This window comes from Hemiscyllium ocellatum, chromosome 14 (assembly GCF_020745735.1).
Source record: "Hemiscyllium ocellatum isolate sHemOce1 chromosome 14, sHemOce1.pat.X.cur, whole genome shotgun sequence".
NCBI classification, from domain to species: domain Eukaryota; kingdom Metazoa; phylum Chordata; class Chondrichthyes; order Orectolobiformes; family Hemiscylliidae; genus Hemiscyllium; species Hemiscyllium ocellatum.
This window is the reverse complement of record NC_083414.1, coordinates 4411687-4435104: the sequence shown is the minus strand read 5'-3', so window position 1 is coordinate 4435104 and position 23418 is coordinate 4411687. Positions and strand designations below refer to the sequence as shown.

Below are 23418 nucleotides of genomic sequence, written 5' to 3'. Positions count from 1 at the left end.
CAGGGAGGGTCAGTGTGTGGGACCCGTGCCCCAGGGAATGTCAGTGTGTCTGTGGGATCCCTAACCCAGTGAGAGTCAATGTGCGGGGGAGCCATACCCTAGAGAGAATCAGGGTGAGAGGGAGCTGTACCCCAGGGAGAGTTGTGGATAGAGAACTGGCTTAGTCATAGAAGACAGAGAGTAGCCGTGGAAGGGTGTTTTTCTGACTGGAGATCTGTGTCCAGTGATGTTCTGCAGTGCTCGGACCCCTGTTGCTTATAATATAGATAAATGTTTTTGTCCAATGTGTGGAGGAGGGTTTCCTGACACAGTATGTAGACAGGCCAACAAGAGGCGAGGCCACATTGGATTTGGTTCTGGGTAATGAACCTGGCCAGGTATTAGATTTGAAGGTAGGTGAGCACTTTGGTGATAGTGACCACAATTTGGTTATGTTTACTTTAGCAATGGAAAGGGCTACGTGTATATCACAGGGCAAGAATTATTGCTGGGGGAAAGGCAACAATGATGCAATTAGGCAAGATTTAGGATGCATAGGATGGGGAAGGAAACTGCAGGGGATGGGCACATTAGAAATATGGAGCTTGTTCATGGACCAGCTACTGTGAGTCCTTGATAAGTATGTACGTGTCAGGCAGGTAGGAAGTGCTCGAGAGATGGAACCTTGGTTGACTAAAGAAGTTGAATCTCTTGTCAAGGGAAAGGAGGCTTATGTAAGGATGAGATGTGAAGGCTCAGTTACGGCACTTGAGTGTTACAAGTTAGCCAGGAAAGACCTAAAGAGAGAGCTAAGAAGAGCCAGGAGGGGACATGAGAAGTCTTTGGCAGATAGGATCAAGGAAAACCCTAAAGGTATATCAGGAATAAAAGAATAACTAGAGTAAGATTATGGCCAATCAAGGACAGTAGTGGGAAGTTGTGATTGGAGTCCAAGGAGATAGGAGAGGCGCTTAATGAATATTTTTGTCATTAACCAATCCTCTAACCATGCTAGCATGTTATCCCTCATACCATGAGCTCTTTACATAAGAACATATGAACATCAGAACTAGGAGAAGGAGAAGGCCATCCGGCCCATCTATCCTGCCCCGCCATTCAACAAGATCATAGCTGATCTTTTCATGGACTCAGCTCCAACTACCCCCCCCCCTCACCATAGCCATTAATTCCTTTACTGTTCAAAAGTCTATCTTTGCCTTAAATCCATTCAACTGCTTCACTGGGTAGGGAATTCCAGATTCACAGCCCTTTGGGTGAAGTTTCTCCTCAGCTCAGTCCAAAATCTGCTCCCCGTTATTGTGAGGTTATGCCCCGAGTTTCACCCACCAGTAGAAACAACCTCCCTGCTTCTAACTTAACCATTCCCTTCATAGTTTTAGATGTTTCTATCAGATCTCCCCTCATTCTTCTAAATTCCAATCAGTATAGTTCCAGTCCACTCAGTCTCTCCTTCATAAGCTAACCCTCTCCACTCTGGAATCAACCCGAGTCAATCTCCTCTGTACCCACTCCAGGGCCAGGACATCTTACCCTGCACAGTGACCTTTTATGTGGCATCTTCTAAAATGCCTTCTGAAAATCCAAGTACAGTACATCAGCAGGTTTGGCTTTAACCACAGCACATACTCACAATTATACAGTTTGGGAAAGGCCCTTCAACCCATCGAATCTGTACTATCAAAGCTACATTAAACCTCTACTAGTCCCACTTTCCTGCACTTGGCCCATAGCCATGAATGTTATGACATTTCAAGTGCTCATCCACATACTTTTTAAAGATTTTGGGGTTTCCTACCTCAACTCCCCTCCCAGACAGCACATTCCAGGCCCCCACCACCCTCTGAGTGAAATTGCGTTTTCTTAAAATCCCCTACAATCCTCCTGCCTTTCACTTTAAAATTATATCCCCGTGTTAGTGACCCTTCAAATAAGGGGTACAGCTGCTTTCTATCTGTCCCTTCTAATTTTACACACCTCCATCATGTTTCCCTCCACCCCCCCCCCCCCAAATTCTCTGCCCAACAAAAACCATCACTCCCTCCAGTGCAATCACAGCCTTCCTGTGGTGCAGAGACTGGAACTGCACACAGCTATTGTCTAACAAAGTGCTATACGGCTCTAACATAACCTCGCTGCTCTTATAACCGATACCTCGACTGATAAAGGCAAGCATCCCATATGTCTTCTTAACTATCCCATTAACCTGCAACGCTGCCCTTAGGGATCTGTGGACAAGCATTCTCTGAGCTTCCGCGTGTCCTACCATTCATTGAGTACTCTTTTTTTCTTGTTCCTTTTCCAAAGTTCATCACCTCATATTTATAAGGATTAAATTCCATCTGTCAACTGATTGGCTCATCTGTCCATTCTGTTTCTATCCTCCTAACACCTTCCTCCTCACTGTCAAATTATTGTCATTGTCATGTTCATTCTCACCTATATCATTTACATATACCACACATTCCAATAAATTAACGAAACACAATTTCCCTTTCACAAAACCATGTTGATCCTTCACAATTATATTAATTTTTTTTGTAGTGGCCGGTTATAACCCCCTTAATGATCAACTCTAACAGCTTTTCCAGGTCAGATACCAAGCTATCTGACCTATGGTTCCTGTTTTCTGTCTTTATGAGAGAGGTTCTATTTTTGATATTCCAGTCAAATGGAACTTTCTGGGAGTCTAACAAATTTTGGAAAATTAATGACATCACAGTGTTACCCCATGAGTAACCTCTTTTCAGATTTTACTGGAATATTTTTGTAACTTCTATTGTTAAACTAGAAGCAAAATATTTATTCATGATTTACCAGTTTTTAAAAATCTACTGTTAGTTCCCTATTCTCACCCTCTAGAGGACCAACTCTCACTACACTTATCCTTTTTAGCTGTCTAACAAATTACTCACTCTCTGTTTTTACATTTCTAGCTTCCTCTCAAGCTGTGATTTATTAATCCTGATTAAGCATTTGATTATTTGATGTATTTTGATTAACTCTCTGATCTGACGTGCACCTTTGTGCAATTAAATGCCTTTTCCTCAAGTCTGATGCTCTCCTTATCTTCTTCACTGAAAGTGTGGCTGGTGGGTCCTCCCTTTGGATTTTCTCTTTATTGAAGGAATGTATTTATTCTGGGTATTCTGAAATATAACTCTTTAAATATCTCCTGACTCATCTATCTCCCAGCTGTTTATGACAGCTAGCTCAGCTATAATGCCAACATACTTGGCATACTTTATAAAACTGAAAATACTAGTCTTAAAACCCAGCATAGTATACTGCCTTAGAGAGTCAGTGTGTGCAGGAGCCATATCCCAGTGAAAGTCAGTCTGTGTGTGGAACTCTGTACCCAGTGAGAGTCAGTGTGGGACCCTGTACCTCAGGGAGAGGAAGGGAGAGAGAGAGAGAGAGAGAGTTTGTGTGTTTGTGTGTGTGTTGAAAGAGAGTCACTGTGTGTGAGGAGTATGTACCCCAGTGAGAGTCAGTGTGTGGAACTCTGTACCCAGTGAGAGTCAGTGTGGGACCCTGTACCCCAGTGAGAGAGAGAGAGTGAGTGTGTGTTTGACCTGTACCCCAATGAGAGTCACTGAGTTTGTGAGGGGTACGTATCCCACTGAGAGTCAGTGTGTGGAGAACACCTGTAGGGCGATTCATTGTATAATTGCAGAACTGTCCTGTTACAATGTTACAAAGAATGTGCTGTATAAATATTTGTGTTCCTTATTTTGGTCCCATTAATTTCTTACTTTGCAGCTTGGTATGAATTTTTATCTGATTACATGCTTTTCCATACTTTTGAGTATTTTTGACTCTATTTGAATAAAGGTGGTCTTGAAATCCAGGACAGTGTATGTGCAAGCATGTCTGTGTGTGTCTGTGTGAGTGGATGGGTGTAGGTGTGTCTGTGTGTGGGAGTGGATCCAGGATGGAAGTGGGGAGGAGGATTACATATGTAATGAGATTTTGTGGTATTTTATGACATTTAATTTGATGAATGTGAGAGTTTCTGAGGAGGAAATATTTGTATCTTTTGCTAATTGTTGGGTTTACTGAATGAAGCCAGTTAGGTTTTGCTATGAGTGATGTCACACTCAGGCCTGATTCAGAAGGGAAGGATGTTATAGAATAGGTTATCTCAATCAGACAGCTATTTCAAACAGAGTGTGTATTTCTAAATCAGTCATACAGTCATAGAGATGTGCAACACAAAAACAGACCCTTTGGTCTAACTAACTCATCCATGCCAACCAGATAAACTAACCTAGTCCCATTTGCCAGCATTTGGTCCATATCCCATTAAACCCTTCCTATTCATGTACCCATCCAGATGGCTTTAAAATGTTGTCATTGTACCAGCCTCCACCACTTCCTCTGGCAGCTCATTGCATACACACACCACCCTCTGTGTGAAAAAGTTACCCCTTAGGTCCCTTTTATATCTTTCCCCCTCACTTTAAACCTGTGCCCTCTAATTTTAGACTCCCACACCCTATCTTTGCCCCTCATGATTTTATAAACCTCTAACCGACCACTCCTCAGCCTCTGATGCTCCAGGGAAAACAGCCCCAGTTTGTTCAGCCTCTCCCCATAGCTCAAACCCTCCAACCCTGGCAACATGCTTGTAAATCTTTTCTGAACCCTTTTAAGTTTCACAACATCCTTCCGATAGCAAAGAGGCCAGAACTGAACACAGTATTCCAACTGTGGCCTAACCAATGTCCTGTACAGCCGCAACATGACCTCCCAGCTCCAATGCTCAATATACTGACCAATAAAAGCAAGCGTACCAAACACCTTCTTCACTATCCTATCGAGCAGCCAGATTAGTCTCCTTCAGCCTCCCTCTATAGTGTTTTAATTTTTAAAAGAGTGACTGCAGAGTGAGCAGGCTGCTCTCTATAGGGATTTACTCTGCACCTAATATCTTTGTACAAGTTAAACACACCTCTGGAGCAGGTGGGATGTACACTCAGACCTTCTGCTCAGAGGCAGGGACACCACAGTTGCATCACAACAGCCTCTACTTGGATCGATACTGAGTTTCTCTGGTGGTTTCTGTTTTTATTTTAACTCGGATATCCAGTTCTGTATTCGCCCCCGAGTGTAAGTGAATCTGTATCCTTTCTCCACAACCTTCAGTTCTGGAGCAGTCATATTGAACATGAAAGAGTAACTCTCTCTTCCAGAATGCTGCCAGACCTGCTGAGCTCTTCCAGCACGCTACCTTTATGTTGGATTTTCAGGATCAGCTGCTCTTTGCTTCCAGTTTGTACGTTATGTTTTCCACCAGTAAATATCTGGCTGAATTCGGTCTGTTCTTGTGTTGCTGTGACAACAGTTCCAGAATTGCCACAAGTTATTGTGGGAAGAATCATCCCCAGCTTCTTGTTTTTGTTCACCATGCGGTTATCTCTGTTGTACAGGGGGCTGGGGCTGGGGCTGGGGCTGGTCTGTCTGGATGGTCACTAGGGAGGCATTGGAAAGATGTCTAGAGGGGGCGCTGTTCAATCAGTGGAACTGCAGCAAATGGTGTGGCAACAGTGTAGAGAGAGCTTTACTCTGTATGTAACCCCGTGCTGTCCCTGTCCCTGGGAGTGTTTGATGGGGACAGTGTAGAGAGAGCTTTACTCTGTATCTAACCCCGTGCTGTCCCTGTCCCTGGGAGTGTTTGATGGGGGACAGTGTAGAGAGAGCTTTACTCTGTATCTAACCCCGTGCTGTCCCTGTCCCTGGGAGTGTTTGATGGGGGACAGTGTAGAGTGAGCTTTACTCTGTATCTAACCCCGTGCTGTCCCTGTCCCTGGGAGTGTTTGATGGGGGGACAGTGTAGAGGAAGCTCTACTCTGTATCTAACCCCGTGCTGCCCCTGTCCTGGAAGTGTTTGATGGGGGGAACAGTGTAGAATGAGCTTTACTCTGTATCTAACCCCGTGCTGTCCCTGTCCTGGGGGTGTTTGATGGGAGACAGTGTAGAAGGAGCTTTACCCTGTATCTAACACCGTGCTGTCCCTGTCCTGGGAGTGTTTGATGGGGGACAGTGTAGAAGGAGCTTTACTCTGTATCTAACCCCGTGCTGTTCCTGTCCTGGGAGTGTTTGATGGGGGACAGTGTAGAGGGAGCTTTACTCTGAATCTATTCCTGTACTGTCCCTGTCCTGGGAGTGTTTGATGGGGGGGACAGTGTAGAGCGAGCTTTACTCTGTATCTAACATCGTGCTGTCCCTGTCCTGGGAGTGTTTGATGGGGGACAGTGTAGAGTGAGCTTTACTCTGTACCTAACATTGTGCTGTCCCTGTCCTGGGAGTGTTTGATGGGGGACAGTGTAGAAGGAGCTTTACCCTGTATCTAACACCGTGCTGTCCCTGTCCCTGGGAGTGTTTGATGGGGGACAGTGTAGAGGGAGCTTTACTCTGTATCTACCCCCGTGCTGTTCCTGTCCTGGGAGTGTTTGATGGGGGGACAGTGTAGAGGGAGCTTTACTCTGTATCTAACCCCGTGCTGTTCCTGTCCTGGGAGTGTTTGATGGGGGGACAGTGTAGAGGGAGCTTTACTCTGTATCTAACCCCGTGCTGTCCCAGTCCATGGGGGTCGTACCGGAGGATTGGAAGGAGGCGAATGTTGTTCCTCTTTTCAAGTTCTATGTTCTTTTCTATGTTCTTTTCTGCATCTAACCCCGTGCTGTTCCTGTTCTAGGAGTGTTTGATGGGGACAGTGTAGAGGGAGCTTTATTCTGTATCTAACTCAGTTCTGTCCTTGTCTGGGAGTGTTTGTTTGGATGGTATCATCACTATGCTTTTCGCTATTAAAATTGCAGGGATTGGCTGCAGGAAGGATGCCTTGCAGAAAAAAAAGGTTAATTGGTTTAAACATTAAATGTTTACGGACAGGAATATAGGAAGTATGGGTTAGTAAGTTAGCAGATGACACCAAAATTGGAGGTATAGTGGATAATGAAGAAGGTTACCTCAGATTACAATGTGATCTTGATCAGGTGGGCCAAAGTACCAAATAGTAGCAAATGGAGCTTAATTTAGATAAATATGGGGTGCTGCTTTTTGGAAAGGCAAATCTTAGCAGGACTTATATGCTTAATGGCAAGGTCCTGGGAAGTGTTGCTGAACAAAGAGACCTCGGTTCATACACCCTTGAAAGTGGAGTCACAGGTAGATAGGATAGTGAAGGAATTTGGTATGCTTTCCTTTATTGATCAAGGCATTGAGTACAGGAGTTGGGAGGTCATGTTGCAGCTGTACAGGACATTGGTTAGGCCACATTTAGAACACTGCATTCAATTCTGGTCTCCCTGCTATAGTAAAGATGTTGTGAAACTTGAAAGGATTCAAAAAAGATTTACAAGGATGTTGCCAGGGTTGGAGGGTTTGAGCTATAGGGAGAGGCTGAACAGGCTGGGACTATTTTCCCTGGATCGTTGAAGGCTGGCCTTGTAGAGGTTTATAAAATCATGAGGGACATGGATAGGGTAAATAGACAAGGTATTTTTCTTAGGTTAGGGGAGTCCAAAACTAGGGGGCACAGTTCACCTGCACCTCCACACACATCATCTATTGCATCCGCTGCACCCGATGTGGCCTCCTCTATATTGGGGAGACAGGCCGCTTACTTGCGGAACGCTTCAGAGAACACCTCTGGGCCGCCCGGACCAACCAACCCAACCACCCCGTGGCTCAACACTTTAACTCTCCCTCCCACTCCCCCGAGGACATGCAGGTCCTTGGACTCCTCCACCGGCAAAACATAACAACACGACGGCTGGAGGAGGAGCGCCTCATCTTCCGCCTGGGAACCCTCCAACCACAAGGTATGAATTCAGATTTCTCCAGTTTCCTCATTTCCCCTCCCCCCACCTTGTCTCAGTCGGTTCCCTCAACTCAGCACCACCCTCCTAACCTGCAATCTCCTTCCTGACCTCTCCGCCCCCACCCCACTCCGGCCTATCACCCTCACCTTGACCTCCTTCCACCTATCCCACCTCCGTCGCCCCTCCTCCCTACCTTTTATCTTAGCCTGCTTGGCTACTCTCTCTCATTCCTGATGAAGGGCTTATGCTCGAAACGTCGAATTCCCTGTTCCTGAGATGCTGCCTAACCTGCTGTGCTTTAACCAGCAACACATTTTCAGCATAGGTTTATGGTGACAAGAGAAAGATTTCAAAGGACCTGTGGGCAACTTTTTCTCATAGAGAGTGGTACGTGTATGGAATGAGATGAAGTAGTGGAGGCGGTTACAATTCCAGAACTTAAAACGCATCTGGATGGGTATATGGATAGGAAGGATTAGAGGGATATGGACCAAATGCTGGCTAGATGAGTTTAAGACAACTCCATGTCTGGTTAGCACAGATGAGTTGGACCGAAGGGTCTGTTTCTGTGCTGTATGATTCTATGACTTGAACATGGCACTGAAGTCTGGCCCAGGATGGCAGAGGTCAGCAGCAGTGTTGGAGATATGCTGGAGACATGGGAAATAAACAGGTCATTTGGTTCAGGCAATCCACACCCACGTTTATACTTCCTTAGAGTGCACTGGCCCTTCTTCATTCACCCATCAGCATAACCTTCCTATCCATGTCTAGCCTCCCCTTAAATGCCTCCATATCATCCCCTCAACCACATTCACATCAAACTTTGGGTAAAGTGTTTTTTTCTGAAATCCCTGGTGATAAATTAACAGCACTGAAACTTGATTTGGCTTTTCAGCAGCACCTCTAATAACCCTGACCTCACCAAGGTCACTACCCCTGGCTTCTCTTTTGAGAGAAACAGAGTCTGGTCATCAATTAGTACAACCTCCACCTGAGTAAACCGCCGTGCCACTGCTTCAGGACCTCTACCAGGTTTTACCAAACGGCAATTAGAATTGTGCTCAAACCATGGTTTTCCCAAAGATATTTCACAAATCTCTATTTCATTCTATAAAAACAAACCCCAGTGCTCTGATCAGTAAAAATGGCCATACTGACCAAAATCTTGGTGAAATAAGTTTGGAGACTAATTAACTGAATTATAGAATGAATTCACAATGTTTACAGTGCATAAGGCCATTCAACCCTTTGAATCAATGCCAGCTGTCCACAATAGCTACTTGGCTAGAACAAAGAAAATTGGCTTATGCCCGAATTTCCTATTCCTTGGATGCTGCCTGACCTGCTGTGCTTTAACCAGCAACACATTTTCAACAAAAGAAAATTTATAGCCCAGGAACAGGCCCTTCGGCCCTCCAAGCCTGAGCCGATCCTATCTCAACCTGTCACCCAATTCCTAAGCATCTGTATCCCTCTGCTCCCCACCTGCTCATGCATCTGTCCAGATGCATCTTAAATGAATCTACTGTGCCTGCCTCTGCTACCAGACACCCACCACCCTCTGTGTAAAGTACTTGCTGCATGTATCCCCCTAGTTCCACTCTCCCAGAGATTCTTCTTTCAGATAAGGATCCAAATCCCTTTTGTAAAGCCTTGATTTACCCTGCCTCCAGCACCACACTCTCTGGCAGTACATTCCAGATCCTAACCACTTATTGCATCAGAGCTGAAAATGTGTTGCTGGAAAAGCGCAGCAGGTCAGGCAGCATCCAAGGAGCAGGAAATTCGACGTTTCGGGCATAAGCCCTTCATCAGGCTTATGCCCGAAACGTCAAATTCCCTGCTCCTTGGATGCTGCCTGACCTGCTGCGCTTTTCCAGCAACACATTTTCAGCTCTGATCTCCAGCATCTGCAGACCTCACTTTCCCCACTTATTGCATCAAACATCTTTCACCCTTACTGAAAAAGCAATCACCTTAACTCTGCATTCTTTGATTCTCAATCCTTCCATCAAAGGGAAATTTCTCTCGACGTTTATTTTGCACATTTCAGTCAAACTTGCTCATCTCTAAATACAACAGCAAGGTGTGTGTCTCACACACACACACACACACGTGTTTTCCTGACCTGGTAAACCAGATTGATCAGAAGCCTGACGGTGGTGAGCTCTGCCCCACTGAATCATAGGGATGCCACTTTCTGAACCAGTCTTGTCACCTTCGATGATTTGTGCACATTGACCCTTACACACCTCATTTGAATCATATCCCTTATTTTGTATTGCCCTGCCTTGCCCACATCATGCTCATTTTAATCTATCCCAGCAACCTCCCCCACTCACAATACTGCGTCAACTGCAAACATTTGAAATTGTGTTGTGCGCGGCCAGGGTCTGACCTTAGCATAAGCAAACAGTGGGCCTAATGCTGACCCCTGGGTAACCCTTTTGACATCACTAGTCTCTTAAATTTTTGTTTATCCATTCCATGTGCTCCAGCTGCCAAACAGTGTAATAACACAGAAAAAAAGCGGAGTTAGAGATTGAGTCAGCTATTCCACTGGGATGTCACTAGTTTATGCTCCGCGTCCTTCATACTCCTCCTCTCCGCCCACCTAGAACAGCGAAACTGACAGGGGAAGCACTGCAGAGCAGGATTCCCCCATCCCACCCCCACTGAGGAGGCAGAGAGAACGGCAGCTTTGCAAACCCTGCAGAACATTAACCTGACTCCAACCCACAGCACAACCGACCAATCACAGCTCAGCCCACTCACTGCACCTTGGATACAGAGAGAAAGCAATGCTAATGTTAGGGGGAGTGATGTTCATGTTAGCTTGGGGCTCTGGACTATCAGTTCAAATCCCACTATTTGATGAATTCAGGATTTTAGGAAGAGATATCAAATTGAAGCATTCAGGATGATAAAAAGGTGTGGATAATATAGATGGGGAGCAGATGTTTCCTCATGTGGGGCTTTCTAGGCTGAGAGGTTATAGTCTTAGTTTAAAGGGGGGAAGTAAATTTAAAACAATTGAGGAGAAACTACTTCTCCCAAAAGGGTTCTGAAACTATGGTGAATGGTAAATGAGAAATTAGGCAGATTTTTAATTGATAATGGGTTGAAGGGATATGGAAAGGAGGCAGGAAAATGAGGGCGAGGAGGCTGCCTAACCTGCTGTGCTTTAACCAGCAACACATTTTCAACTGAGGAGCATATCAGCCATGATCAAATGGTGCAGGAGACTCGATGGGCCAAATGGCCTAATTCTGCTCCTATAGCTTACGAACTAGTGGTGCAAATGCAGAAAATTTTCATTTGTTTTACAAACCCACTTGGTTCACGATGTCCTTTAAAAAGGAAGAAAATCTCAAACACTTACCTGGTCTGGACTGAGAGACGTAATTTCCTAATGTGTTGACTACAATACTAAAAGACACAGGATGGTGATCATTCAGCCCACTGGTTCTGCTACACCATTTAACGAGATCACAGTCGATTTGAAAATCTTGGACTCCCTCACTGCTTAAAAACCTGTCTGCCTATCTCAGCCTTGAATATACTTAACTACTCAATCTTTTGACTGGTTTTCTGAAATGATGCAACTGAAGGGTAATGAGAAAAATGACAAGCATAATTTTTAAAAACTACACGCGACCAACCTTTGCAAACAAAAGCTTGATAGGGTGTTCCTGCACGACAAAGGGGTGGCTGAAACTCTAATGGGCCTTGGAATATTGAACAAAAGCAAGAGATGGAACTAGATCACAGGGACGCTTGTTGGGTAGTTCCCATCCGCGTTTTTAAAAACAAAAAAAATCAACGCAAATTTCCCACTTAAGCTACTTGCATCTCCAAATTATGCTTTATAATATTTACCATTCAGCTCAAACTCCCAAATGCCGCCATTGTATCACCAGGAACTAAGTGGGGGTGGGGAAGGGAAGGTTCTCACCCTCATCCCAACCCAAACTCTGGTGCTCCGAGGGTGGGGGAGAAGAGTAAACGGCATTAATTACTGAGAGGGGTTTAGTAGTACAAGTGCCCTCCCTGTCAGTGGGACTATTAAACAAAGGGACTCTCGGATAAACAGACACCATTCATGGCGATTGAGGGAGGGAAAAAAAAAGAGTCTCGACTAAGACTGACCATCCCTTAACCAAGGCTGTGGGTTCTTAGAGCACGTTTCTTACACAAAAAGAAAACACAATTTGCTCTGGAACGCTTTAGGACGCCCTGAGATAAAGAAAATGCACATCTTTACCGTGGTTTCTCGGTTCAGCCCTGTGGCCCTCACTGAGCGATCCGCCTGTTCCCCCATCAATCCCCACCACAAATGAAACAATAAATCAAAGGCATCGCATTTTATAAATTTTATTTCCATTAGCCCCTTCCCCCCCCCCCCCAAACACAAATAAAAGTTCAAAAACACTGGATGCGTTTAAAGTGCTAAAAACTACAGATACAATAAACATCTCCGACCCCACGGGATGAGGATCCATTCAACATTTTAGCCAGAAAGCGAAGTTATTTCCTCGGCCGGACAGCGAATTCAAATAAAATCAATAAAGAGGGGGAAAAAATAATCTCAATAATACATAATCACTTGGGGGGGGGGGGGAGGAAAAAAACCACACTAGCTGGCTCACGGCTTCAGTCACGTTTTGACTGAAAGAGTTTCAGGAGAATGGAAACAAAGCAAAAAAAAAATCACAACACAGTTACAATCCGGAATGCAAACCCCCAGCTCTCCGGAGACAACACGGCGCCTTGTTAAAAATCTAAACAACAGACCCGAGCTATTTCCCGCGGAATCCCCAAAAATTACACACAGTCAGAAACTGAACATACAAGCAAACAGACAAAGTGGGCTATCCAACAAGCGGAGCCCGTCAAGCGAGAGCGGAATTTCCTGACTATCAGTCTTTTTAACGACGGTTTACGGTCGGACAGTTCCTCGATCCCAAACTCTTGCGATCGGCTACAATGTGACAGTGAAATTTTAAAAAAAAGGAGACCGAAGACTGGATCCATGACGAATTGATTGCAATTTTTACATCCCCCAATAACACCCCCAGCCGAAACAAAAATCAGAAATTGCTCAAAGCAAATGCGCATTGCCTCATTTTTTAGAAGTCTGGGTCTTTTTCGGTAAGAGCACGGCCTGGATGTTGGGGAGAACGCCTCCCTGAGCGATGGTCACCCCTCCCAGCAGCTTGTTGAGCTCCTCATCGTTCCTGATGGCCAGCTGCAGGTGACGGGGAATAATCCTGGTCTTCTTGTTGTCCCGGGCCGCATTACCGGCCAACTCCAGGATCTCAGCCGACAGGTACTCGAGGACGGCGGCCAGGTAGACCGGCGCCCCGGCTCCTACCCTCTCGGCGTAGTTGCCTTTCCGCAGCAGGCGGTGGACGCGGCCGACCGGGAACTGCAAGCCGGCCCGAGAAGATCGGGACTTGGCCTTAGCCCGTGCCTTGCCGCCGGTCTTACCTCGCCCAGACATCGGGATAGAACAGAGGCCGCGCTGCTACAATGTAACTGTACTCGGTAACAATGTAACCGCGAAGGAAAGAACGTGCCGGCGATTGGAAACAATGTAACCGCCCGAGCCGGCCACTCACTGCTCGTCAGCGACAATGTAGCAAACAAGATGCTGAGCTTCTAGAACCCGCATAGACCCCGCCCCCCCCCCGCGCGTCTGCCACCCACACGTCACACGCCCCGTAGCCATTGGTCAGACCCTGCTTACCGAGCTCTCTCATTGGAACAGCTTTGGATCCTTCATTTGCATATCGCTGCATACACAAACGCTCCACCGGATTGGGGGAAGCCGGAGCAGGGGGTGGGGGCTTCTCCATCCCCACCAGCTGCTCACCCGGGGAATCTGAAGACAAAACCTCCCCCCTCCCCCAATCCTCCTCCCCTCCTCCCCTCCACCCTCCACCCCCACCCCCTCTTCCCCCTCTTCCCCCTCTTTCCCTCCCTTCCCCCCTCTGCCTCCCCTTCCTTTCCTGTCTCTCTCCCCCGTCACTTTTTCTGTCTCTCTCCCCCCCTCCTTTTCTATCACTCTCCCCCTCTCCCTCCTTTCTCTCTCTCATTCTCTATCTCCCTTTTCTCTTTCTCTTCCCCCACTTTTCTCTCTCATCCCTCTCTCTCCCCCTCCCCTCCTATTCTTCCTCTCTCTCCTCCTTTTCTCTCTCTCCCCTTTCTCTCTCTTTCTCTCCCTTTTCTCAGTCCTTCTCTCTCTCTCTCTCTCCCTCCCCCTCTCTCTCTCCCTCCCCCTCTCTCTCTCCCTCCCCCTCTCTCCTTTTCTCTCTTTCTCTCCTGCAAATAAACACTGGAGATCGCAGCAGGTCTTAGAATCGCTACAGTGTGAAAACAGGCCATTTAGTCCAATAGGTCCCTGCACCTTCTATCTCATCTCCATCCAAGGCCACAAACAATCATTCCAAATCTGACAGAGATTCACCTGCACCTCTACTAACTTAGTCTTTTGTATCTGTTACTCTTAATGTGGTCTCTTCTACTTCGGAGAGACCAAGCGCAGGCTCTGGGACAGGTTCTCATGCTGTCAACCAACACCACCACCTGGTTGCCAGCCATGTCAACTCCCCCTGGCAACATTGTCCATCCTGGACCTCCTCCACCATAAAAATGAAGCCATATGCAAACTGGACGAACAACATCCTATAGTCTGTCCCACAACCCACTGGCCTCAACACAGAGTTCGAGGAGAAAGTGAGGTCTGCAGATGCTGGAGATCAGAGCTGAAAATGTGTTGCTGGAAAAGCGCAGCAGGTCAGGCAGCATCCAAGGAACAGGAAATTCGACGTTTCGGGCATAAGCCCTTCTCCTGAAGAAGGGCTCATGCCCGAAACGTCGATTCCCCTGCTCCTTGGATGCTGCCTGACCTGCTGTGCTTTTCCAGCAACGCATTTTCAGCTCAATATAGAGTTCACCAGCTTCAAAGTCTCCCCATGCCCGCCTTCCTGACCGGCCTTGACTTGTCCACCTTCCTATTCACCTATCCGCACTGACCAATCACGATGATCTCCTACCTGCATCCATCTATCACCATCCAACCTACCCTTCTATCTCACCCCTCTCCACATGCAAGCGCGCGCACACACACACACACGCAACTCTCTCTCTCTCTCTCTCTCTCTCTCCCTGTCTCTCACTATCCCAGGACAGGAATTACTGGTTAGGGTTGCCGGGGGGGTGTGGATTGAGGCCAGCCACAGGACCCATCTTGAGGCTGTCATGGCCGGGTTGGAATTCTAGCTGGATGATCCAGACCCACCTTCCTGACCATCTCCACTCCTCTTATTCTGGGAAGTTAGATTCAAGCTCAGTCCATCGTGTGACTTCCAGGATGGTTGAAAGTGAGCTGAGTGGATATTAGTCTTTATTACCCATCGCCTTCTCTGCTAAAGCAGCCAGGGCTATTACAGAAGTGGAGGGTAGAAAGGAAGAGGGACGTCTCAGAGAGAGCTTTTCAGAATATGGGGGCGATGTAGCTGAAGGCAGGGATGTTACTGCTGCAGGTGAGGAGCCTGGGGTGGTTACACATCAGGAGGGAGAAAGTGAGAACTGCAGGCGCTGGGGCTCAGAGTCGAGAGTGTGGTGCTGGAAATGCACAGCAAGTCAGGAAGTATCCGAGGAGCAGGGGAGTCGACATTTCGCCCTTCATCAGGAATGACGCTTGTAAGCTGAGAGGGTGGAGAGATAAATGGGAGAGAGGCAGGGCTGGGAGGAAGGTAGCTGACAGCGTGATAGGTGGATGAAGGTGGGGGTAATGGTGATAGGATGGAGAGGAGGGTGGAACGGATAGGTGGGAAGGAAGATGGACAGGTTACACATCAACCAAGTTTGGGGGAGTGGATGAGGTTTTGCCACGGGAAGGCACAGAGTTAGGAAAATATAGGTCAGTCTGCATAAACAACTGAGCTGAATCATAGAATCCCGACAGTACAGAAAGAGGCCATTTGGCCCATTGAGTCCACAAAGACTCTCCAAACAGCATCCCACTTAGACCTAACCCCACATTTCCCATGGCTAATCTACCAAGTCTGTACATCCTTGGACAATTTAACGTGCCCAATCGACCGAACCTGCTCATCTTTGGGCTGTGGGAGGAAACCGGAGCACTCAGCAGAAACCCACACCCAGCAGACATGGGGAGAATATGCAAACTCCATATAGACAGTGACTCAAGGCCAGAATCAAACCCAGGTCCCTGGGACAGTGAGGCAACAGTGATAACATCCGTACCACCATGTTGCCCAATTCACTTACTTGAATGCGAAAGGATTTGATTTGATTTAAGTAATTATTTTCACATGTACCTAGATACAGTGATAAGTTTTGCTTTGCATGCAGCACAGACATATCATACCATACAACGTGTAGGAGGTTAATAGAACAGATCAAGGAATACAATGTTATAGCTGTACAGAAGGTGCACAGTGAGTGAGATCAACACTAAATTTAAAATTTGAGAGGCCCATTCAGAAGCTTAACAACAGCTTGGAGGAACCTGTTAGTGCGTGTGTTTAAGCTTTTGAATCTTCTGCCCAATGTAAGAGGTTGGAAGAGATTATAACCATGAGGGAGGGGTCCTGAGGCAGGAAGAAGGATAGATGGAGTCAATGGATGGAAGGCTGCCTTGTGTGATGAACTGGGCTGTGTTTGCAACTCTCTGTAGTTTCTTATGGTCCTGGGCAGAGCACTTGACATACTGAGCTGAAAATGTGTTGCTGGTTAAAGCACAGCAGGTCAGGCAGCATCCAAGGAACAAGAAATTCGACATTTCGGGCCAGAGCCCTTCATCATGATTCCTGAAGGGCTCTGGCCCGAAACGTCGAATTTCCTGTTCCTAGGATGCTGCCTGACCTGCTGTGCTTTAACCAGCAACGCATTTTCAGCTCTGATCTCCAGCATCTGCAGACCTTACTTTTTTCACTTGTCATACTGAGCCACGGTGCATTCGGATAGAACACTTTCTATGGTGCATCTATAAAAATTGGTCATAGGTTTCACGGACATGCTGAATTTACATAGCCTCTGAAGGAAGTAGCAGTATTGTTGTGCTTTCTTGATTGTCACATCAATGTGGGTGGATCAGGATAGCTTGTCGGTGATCGTCACTCCCTCAAACTTGATGTTCTCAACCCTCTCCACCTCAGCCCCAGGGGTGAGAAGGGACCCGATAGAGGTGTCTTAGATTCTGAGTGGTATAGATTAGGTGGATAGGAAGGGGCCCATTTTCCATTAGTAAATGGGTCAATAACCAGAGGGTGTGGATTTAAGGTAAGAGATGGAAGGCTAAAAGGAGAGTTGAGGAGAAACATTTTCACTCAGAGAGTGGTTAGAGTCTGGAACTCACTGCCTGAAAGGTTAGTTGAGTCGGAAACTCTCGCAGTAGATACGCAGTATTTAGATATTCACCTACATTGCCATAGCCTCCAGGGATGTGGGCCAAGAGCTGGAAAATGGGATTGGTTTAGTCAGATCTTTGCTGACTGGTATGGGCATGATGGGTCGAATGTCAAGAGTATCGTGCTGGAAAAGCACAGCAGGTCAGGCAGCATCCGAGGAGCAGGAAAATCGACGTTGCGGGCAAAAACCCTTCTTCAGGAAGGCTGGGAGCCTCGGGGTTGAAGAGATAAATGGGAGGGGGTGGGGGTGGGGGCTGGGGAGAAGGTAGCTGAGAGTACAATAGGTGGATGGAGGTGGGGATGAAGGTGACAGGTCGGAGAGGAGGGTGGGAGGGAAGATGGACTGATGGGACAGGTCATGAGGGTGGTGCTGAATTGGAACTAGGGTAAGGTAAGGGGAGGGGAAATGAGGAAACTGGTTAAGTTCACACTGATGCCCTGGAGCTGAAGTGTTCTGAGGTGGAAGATGAGGTGTCCTTCCTCCAGGTGTTGGGTGGTGAGGGAATGGTGATGGAGGAGGCCCAGGACTTGCATGTCCTCGGCACAGTGGGAGGGGGAGTTGAAGTGTTTGGCCACAGGGCAGTGGGGTTTGTTGGTGCGGGTGTCCCGGAGATGTTCCCTAAAGCCTTCTGCTAGGAGGGGTCCAGTCTCCCCAATGTAGAGGAGACCGCATTGGGAGCAACGGATACAATAAATAACATTTGTGGATGTGCAGGTAAAACTTTGATGGATGTGGAAGGCTCCTTTGGGGCCTTGGATAGAGGTGAGGGAGGAGGTGTGGGCACAGGTTTTACAGTTCCTGCGGTGGCAGAGGAAGGTGCCAGAATGGGAGGGTGGGTTGTTGGGGGCATGGACCTGACCAGGTAGTCACGGAAAGCGGAAAGAGGTGGGGAGGGAAATATATTCCTGGTGGTTGAGTGCGAGGACCAATTCAGCCAAACATAGAACAATACAGCACTGAACAGGCCCTTCGGCCCTCGATGTTCCACCGACCTGTGAACTCATCTAAGCTCCTCCCCCTACACTATCCCATCATCATCCATGTGTTTATGCAAGGATTGTTTAAATCTCCCTAATGTGGCTGAGTTAACTACATTGGCAGGTAGAGCATTCCATGCCCTTACCACTGTCTGTAAAGAACCTGCCTCTGACATCTGTCTTAAACCTATCACCCCTCAAATTGTAGCTATGTCCCCTCGTACACGCTGATGTCATCATCCAAGGAAAAAGTCTTTCTCTGTCTACCCTATCTAATCCTAATATCATCTTGTATATCTCTATCAAATTCCCCCCTTAGCCTTCTTCTCTCCAATGAGAACAGACCCAAGTCCCTCAGCCTGTCCTCATAAGACCTTCCCTTCAGACCAGGCAGCATCCTGGTAAATCTCCTCTGCACCTTTTCTAATGCTTCCACATCCACATGCTGCCTCAGGACACCTCCCTCATGGCTATAATCTCTTCTAACCTCTTCAAAGGGAGTGAGAGAGTCAGTGGAAGGGTACTGTTGGGGACGAAGGGAGAGGAAGAAACGGAGGGCTTGGAGGCCCTGATCATGGCGGATGGAGGTGTAAAGGGACTGGATGTCCATGGTGAAGATGAGGCGTTGGGGGCCAGGGAAACGAAAGTCTTAGAGGAGGTGGAGGGCGTGGGTGGTGGCCCGAACTTAAGTGGGGAGTTCCTGGACCAAGGGGATTGGACAGTATCAAGGTACATGGAGATGAATTCAGTGGAGCAGGAGCAGGCTGAGATGATAGCTTGGACAGGGTAATCAGACTTGTGGACCTTGGGTAGGAGGTAGAACCGGGCAGTGTGCCTCTTCCTCTCCTGGCGTCCCCACCAGTACCCTTCCACGGAACGAAGAACAAAGAAAATTTACAGCTCAGGAACAGGCCCTTCAGCCCTCCAAGCCTGAGCCGATCCAAATCTACTGTCTCAACCTGTCGCCCAATTCCTCTGCTCCCTACCTACTTATGTATCTGTCCAGACGCACTTTAAATGAATCTACAATGCCTGCGTCTACTACCTCTGCTGGCAACGCGTTCCAGACACCCACCACCCTCTGTGTGAAGTACTTGCCGCATGTATCCCCCTTAAACTTTCCACCTCTCACCTTGAAAGTGTGACCTCTCAGTATTGAATCCTTCACCCTGGGGAAAAGCTAGTCTCTACCCACCCTGTCTATACCCTTCATGATTTTATAGACCTCAATCAGGTTCCCCCCTCAATCTCCTTTTTTCTAATGAAAACAATCCTAATCTACTCAACCTCTCTTCATAGCTAGCACCTTCCATACCAGGCAACATCCTCGTAAACCTCCTCTGCACCCTCTCCAAAGCGTCCACATCCTTTTGGTAATGTGGCACCCAGAACTGTACACAGGATTCTAAATGCAGCCGAACCAATGTCTTGTACAATTTTAACGTGACCTGCCAGCTCTTATACTCAATACCCCGTCCAATGAAGGCAAGCATACCATATGCCTTCTTGACCACTCTATCCACCTGTGCAGCAACCTTCAGGGAACAATAGATCTCACTCCCAGATCTCTCTGCCCATCAACCTTCCCCAAGGCTCTTCCGTTCATTGTATAATTTGCTCTAGAATTAGACTTCGCAAAATGCATTACCTCACATTTGTCTGGATTGAACTCCATCTGCCACGTCTCCGCCCAACTCTCCAGTTTATCTATATCCTCCTGTATTCTCTGACAGTTCCTTGTGCTTTCTGCTACTCCACCAATCTTCATGTCATCTGTAAACTTGCTGATCATACCAACAGTGCCCTCTTCCAGATCATTTATATATATCACAAACAACATTGGCCCCAGCACTGATCCCTGTGGAACACCACTGGTCACCTTTCTCCATTTGGAGAAACTCCCTTCAACTACTACTCTCTGTCTCCTGTTGCTCAACCAGTTCTTTATCCACCTGCGAGAACACCCTGCACACCATGTGATTTCACTTTCTCCATTAGTTTACCATGGGGACCCTTATCAAACGCCTTACTAAAGTCTATGTATATGACATCAACAGCCCTTCATTCATCTATCAACTTGGTCACTTCCTCGAAGAACTCTATTAAGTTGGTAAGGCACAATCTCCCCCTCATAAAACCATGTTGTCTATCATGGATAAGTCCATTCTTTTCTAAATATAAATAGGCTTTATCCTTCAGTACCTTCTCCAGCAACATTCTCACCACTGACTCACTGGTCTGTAGTTACCCGGAATATCCCTACTACCCTTCTTATACAGGGAACAACATGAACAACCTTCCAGTCCTCCGGCACCTCACCTGTGTTTAAGGATGTCACAAAGATATCTGTCAGGGCCCCAGCTATTTCCTCTCTCGCCTCCCTCAGCAACCTGGGATAGATCCCATCTGGTCCGGGGATTTGTCCACCTTAATAACCTCTAGCCTACCCAACACATCTTCCCTACTTATGCCAATGTGATTCAGAGTAATCAAACGTCTATCTCTAATCTCAACATTCATCATGTTCCTCTCCTCAGTGAACACTGATGCAAAGTAATCATTCAGAATCTCACCCATTCTCTCAGGTTCGATCCACAGCCTTTCTTCATTATCCTTTAGTGGACCAATCCTTTCTCTAGTTACCCACTTACTTCTTATATAAGAATAAAATGCTTTGGGATTCTGCTTGCTAAGGCTATTTCATGACCCCTTTTAGCCCGCTTGATTCCTCATTTAAGACTTGTCCTACTCTTCCAATATTCCTCCAGGGCCCGTTCTGTTCTTAGCTGCCTAGACCTGATGTACACTTCAATTTTCCTCTTGGCCAGTCGTATGATTTCTCCTGTCATCCACGGTTCATGAATCTTGCCTTTCCTAACCTTCGTCTTTGACGGGACATGCCTATCCTGCACTATCTTCAACCTATCTTTGAAAGCCTCCCATTGACTCTCTCATTCATTTGGCTGAACTGGTCCTCACCCTCAACAATTTCTCCTTCGAATCCTCCCACTTCCTCCAGATGAAAGGGGTATCCATGGGCACCTGCATGGGTCCCAGCTCTGCTTCTCTTTTTGTTGGCTATGTAAAATAGTCCATCTTCCGGAGTTACACCGGCACCACTCCCCACCTTTTCCTCCTCTACATTGATGCCACCTTGTGCTCCCACGAGGAGGTTGGAGAGTTCATGAACTTCACCAACACATTCGACCCCGACCTTAAATTCACCTGGACCATCTCTGACACCTCTCTCCCCTTCCTAGACCTCTCCATCTCCATCAATGGTGACAGACTCAACACTGATATTTTCTACAAACCCACCGACTCCCAGAGCTGCCTGAAGAAGGGCTCATGCCTGAAACGTCGATTCTCCTGCTCCTTGGATGCTGCCTGACCTGCTGCACTTTTCCAGCAATTCATTTTCGACCCCCAGAGTTGCCTGGATTACACCTTCTCCCACCCTGCCACCTGCAGAAATGCCATCCCGTATTCCCAATTCCTCCAACTCTGCCGCATCTACTCCCAGGAGGACCAATTTCACCACAGAACACACCAGATGGCTTCCCCTCCCATGTGGTTGATGATGCCTCCAGCACATCTCATGCACGTCCTGCACCTCTGCACAAAAACCCCACCCCTCCAACTGCAACAAGGACAGAAACACCCCTGGTCCTCACCTTCCATCCCACCAAACTCCGGATACATCCCCTCATCCGCCACCAGTTCTGCCATCTACAAACGGACCCCACCACCAGGGATATATTTCCCTCCCCACTCCATCTGCTTTCCGTAAAGATTGTTCCCTCCACGACTACCTGGTCAGGTCCACACTCCCCCCCACCAACAACCTAATCTCCCCTCCCGGCACCTTCCCCTGTTACCGCAGGAATTGCAAACCTGCACCCACACCACCCCCTTCACCTCCATCCAAGGCCCCAAAGGAGCCTTCCACATTCATCTGCACATCCACTAATGTCATTTATTGTATCCGTTGCTCCCGATGCGGTCTCCTCTACATTGGGGAGACTGGACACATTCTCACAGAGCGCTTTAGGGAACATCTCCGAGATACCCGCACCAATCAACCACACCGCCCCGTGGCCCAACATTTCAACTCCCCCTCCCACTCTGCCGAGGACATGCAGGTCCTGGGCCTCCTCCACCGCCGCTCCCTCACCACCAGATGCCTGGAGGTAGAACGCCTCATCTTCCGCCTCGGAACACTTCAACCCCAGGGCATCAATGTGGACTTCACCAGTTCCCTCATTTTTCCTTCCCCACCTTACCCCAGTTCAAATCTACCAGCTCAGCACAGCCCTCATAACCTGTCCTACCTGTTAATCTTCCTTCCCACCTATCCGCTCCACCCTCTCCTCTGACCTTTCACCTTTACCCCCATCTCCATCCGCCTATTACACTGTTAGCTCCCTCCCCTCCCCTCCCAGCCTCATTCTTGATGAAGTGCTTTTGCCCAAAACGTTGATTTTCCTGCTCCTTGGATGCTGCCTAACCTGCTGTGCTTTTCCAGTGCCACACTCTTGACTCTAATCTCCAGCATCTGCAGTCCACACTTTTGCCCTGATGGGTCAAATGGCCTTGCTCTGTGCTGTTAACATCTTTCCTGATGCTGCAGTGTAGGCCGACAGGGTGAAATTGGCCAGATTGGATTTATCCTGTGTTTTATGAACAGGATATATTTGGGCAATTTTTCCCAGTGTTCATAGAATCCCTACAGTATGGAAACAGGCCATTTGGCCAACCAAGTCCATAATGACCCACCAAAGAGTATCCCACCACACTCATTTCCCTCTGACTAATACATCTGACACTATGGGCAATTCCCATTCTCCTACACTTCCTCTGACTAATGCACCTAACCTACACATCCCTGAACACAGTGGGCAATTCAGCATGGCTAATTCACCTGACCTACACATTTTTGGACTGTGGGAGGAAACCGGAGCACCTGGAGGAAACCCACACAGACACGGGGAGAATGTACAAACTCCACACGGACAGTCACCCGAGGCTGGAATCGAACCCAGGTCCTTGGCATTGTGAGGCAGCAGTGCTAACCACTGAGCCACTGTGCCACCCAAATTGTTGGGTAGATGCTGGTGTTGGAACAGCTTGGCTAGGCGACACAGCTAATTCTGGAGCATAAGTCTTTAATGCTA

General features: G+C 47.5%; 1 protein-coding gene across 1 annotated transcript; it reads right to left on the bottom strand.

Annotated features, from left to right (window-relative positions):
• Positions 1 to 12184: 12184 nt before the first annotated feature.
• Positions 12185 to 13479, bottom strand: LOC132822223 (histone H2A). Its single transcript, XM_060835324.1, has one exon. It carries the CDS (start codon positions 13327 to 13329, stop codon positions 12949 to 12951), a length of 381 nt encoding a protein of 126 aa, XP_060691307.1. The 5' UTR covers positions 13330 to 13479; the 3' UTR covers positions 12185 to 12948.
• Between the last annotated feature and the right edge of the window lie 9939 nt (positions 13480 to 23418).

Coding starts and splice junctions, on each gene's coding strand:
- LOC132822223 (XM_060835324.1), bottom strand. CDS start 13,329: ATGTCTGGGCGAGGTAAGACCGGCGGCAAGGCACGGGCTAAGGCCAAG.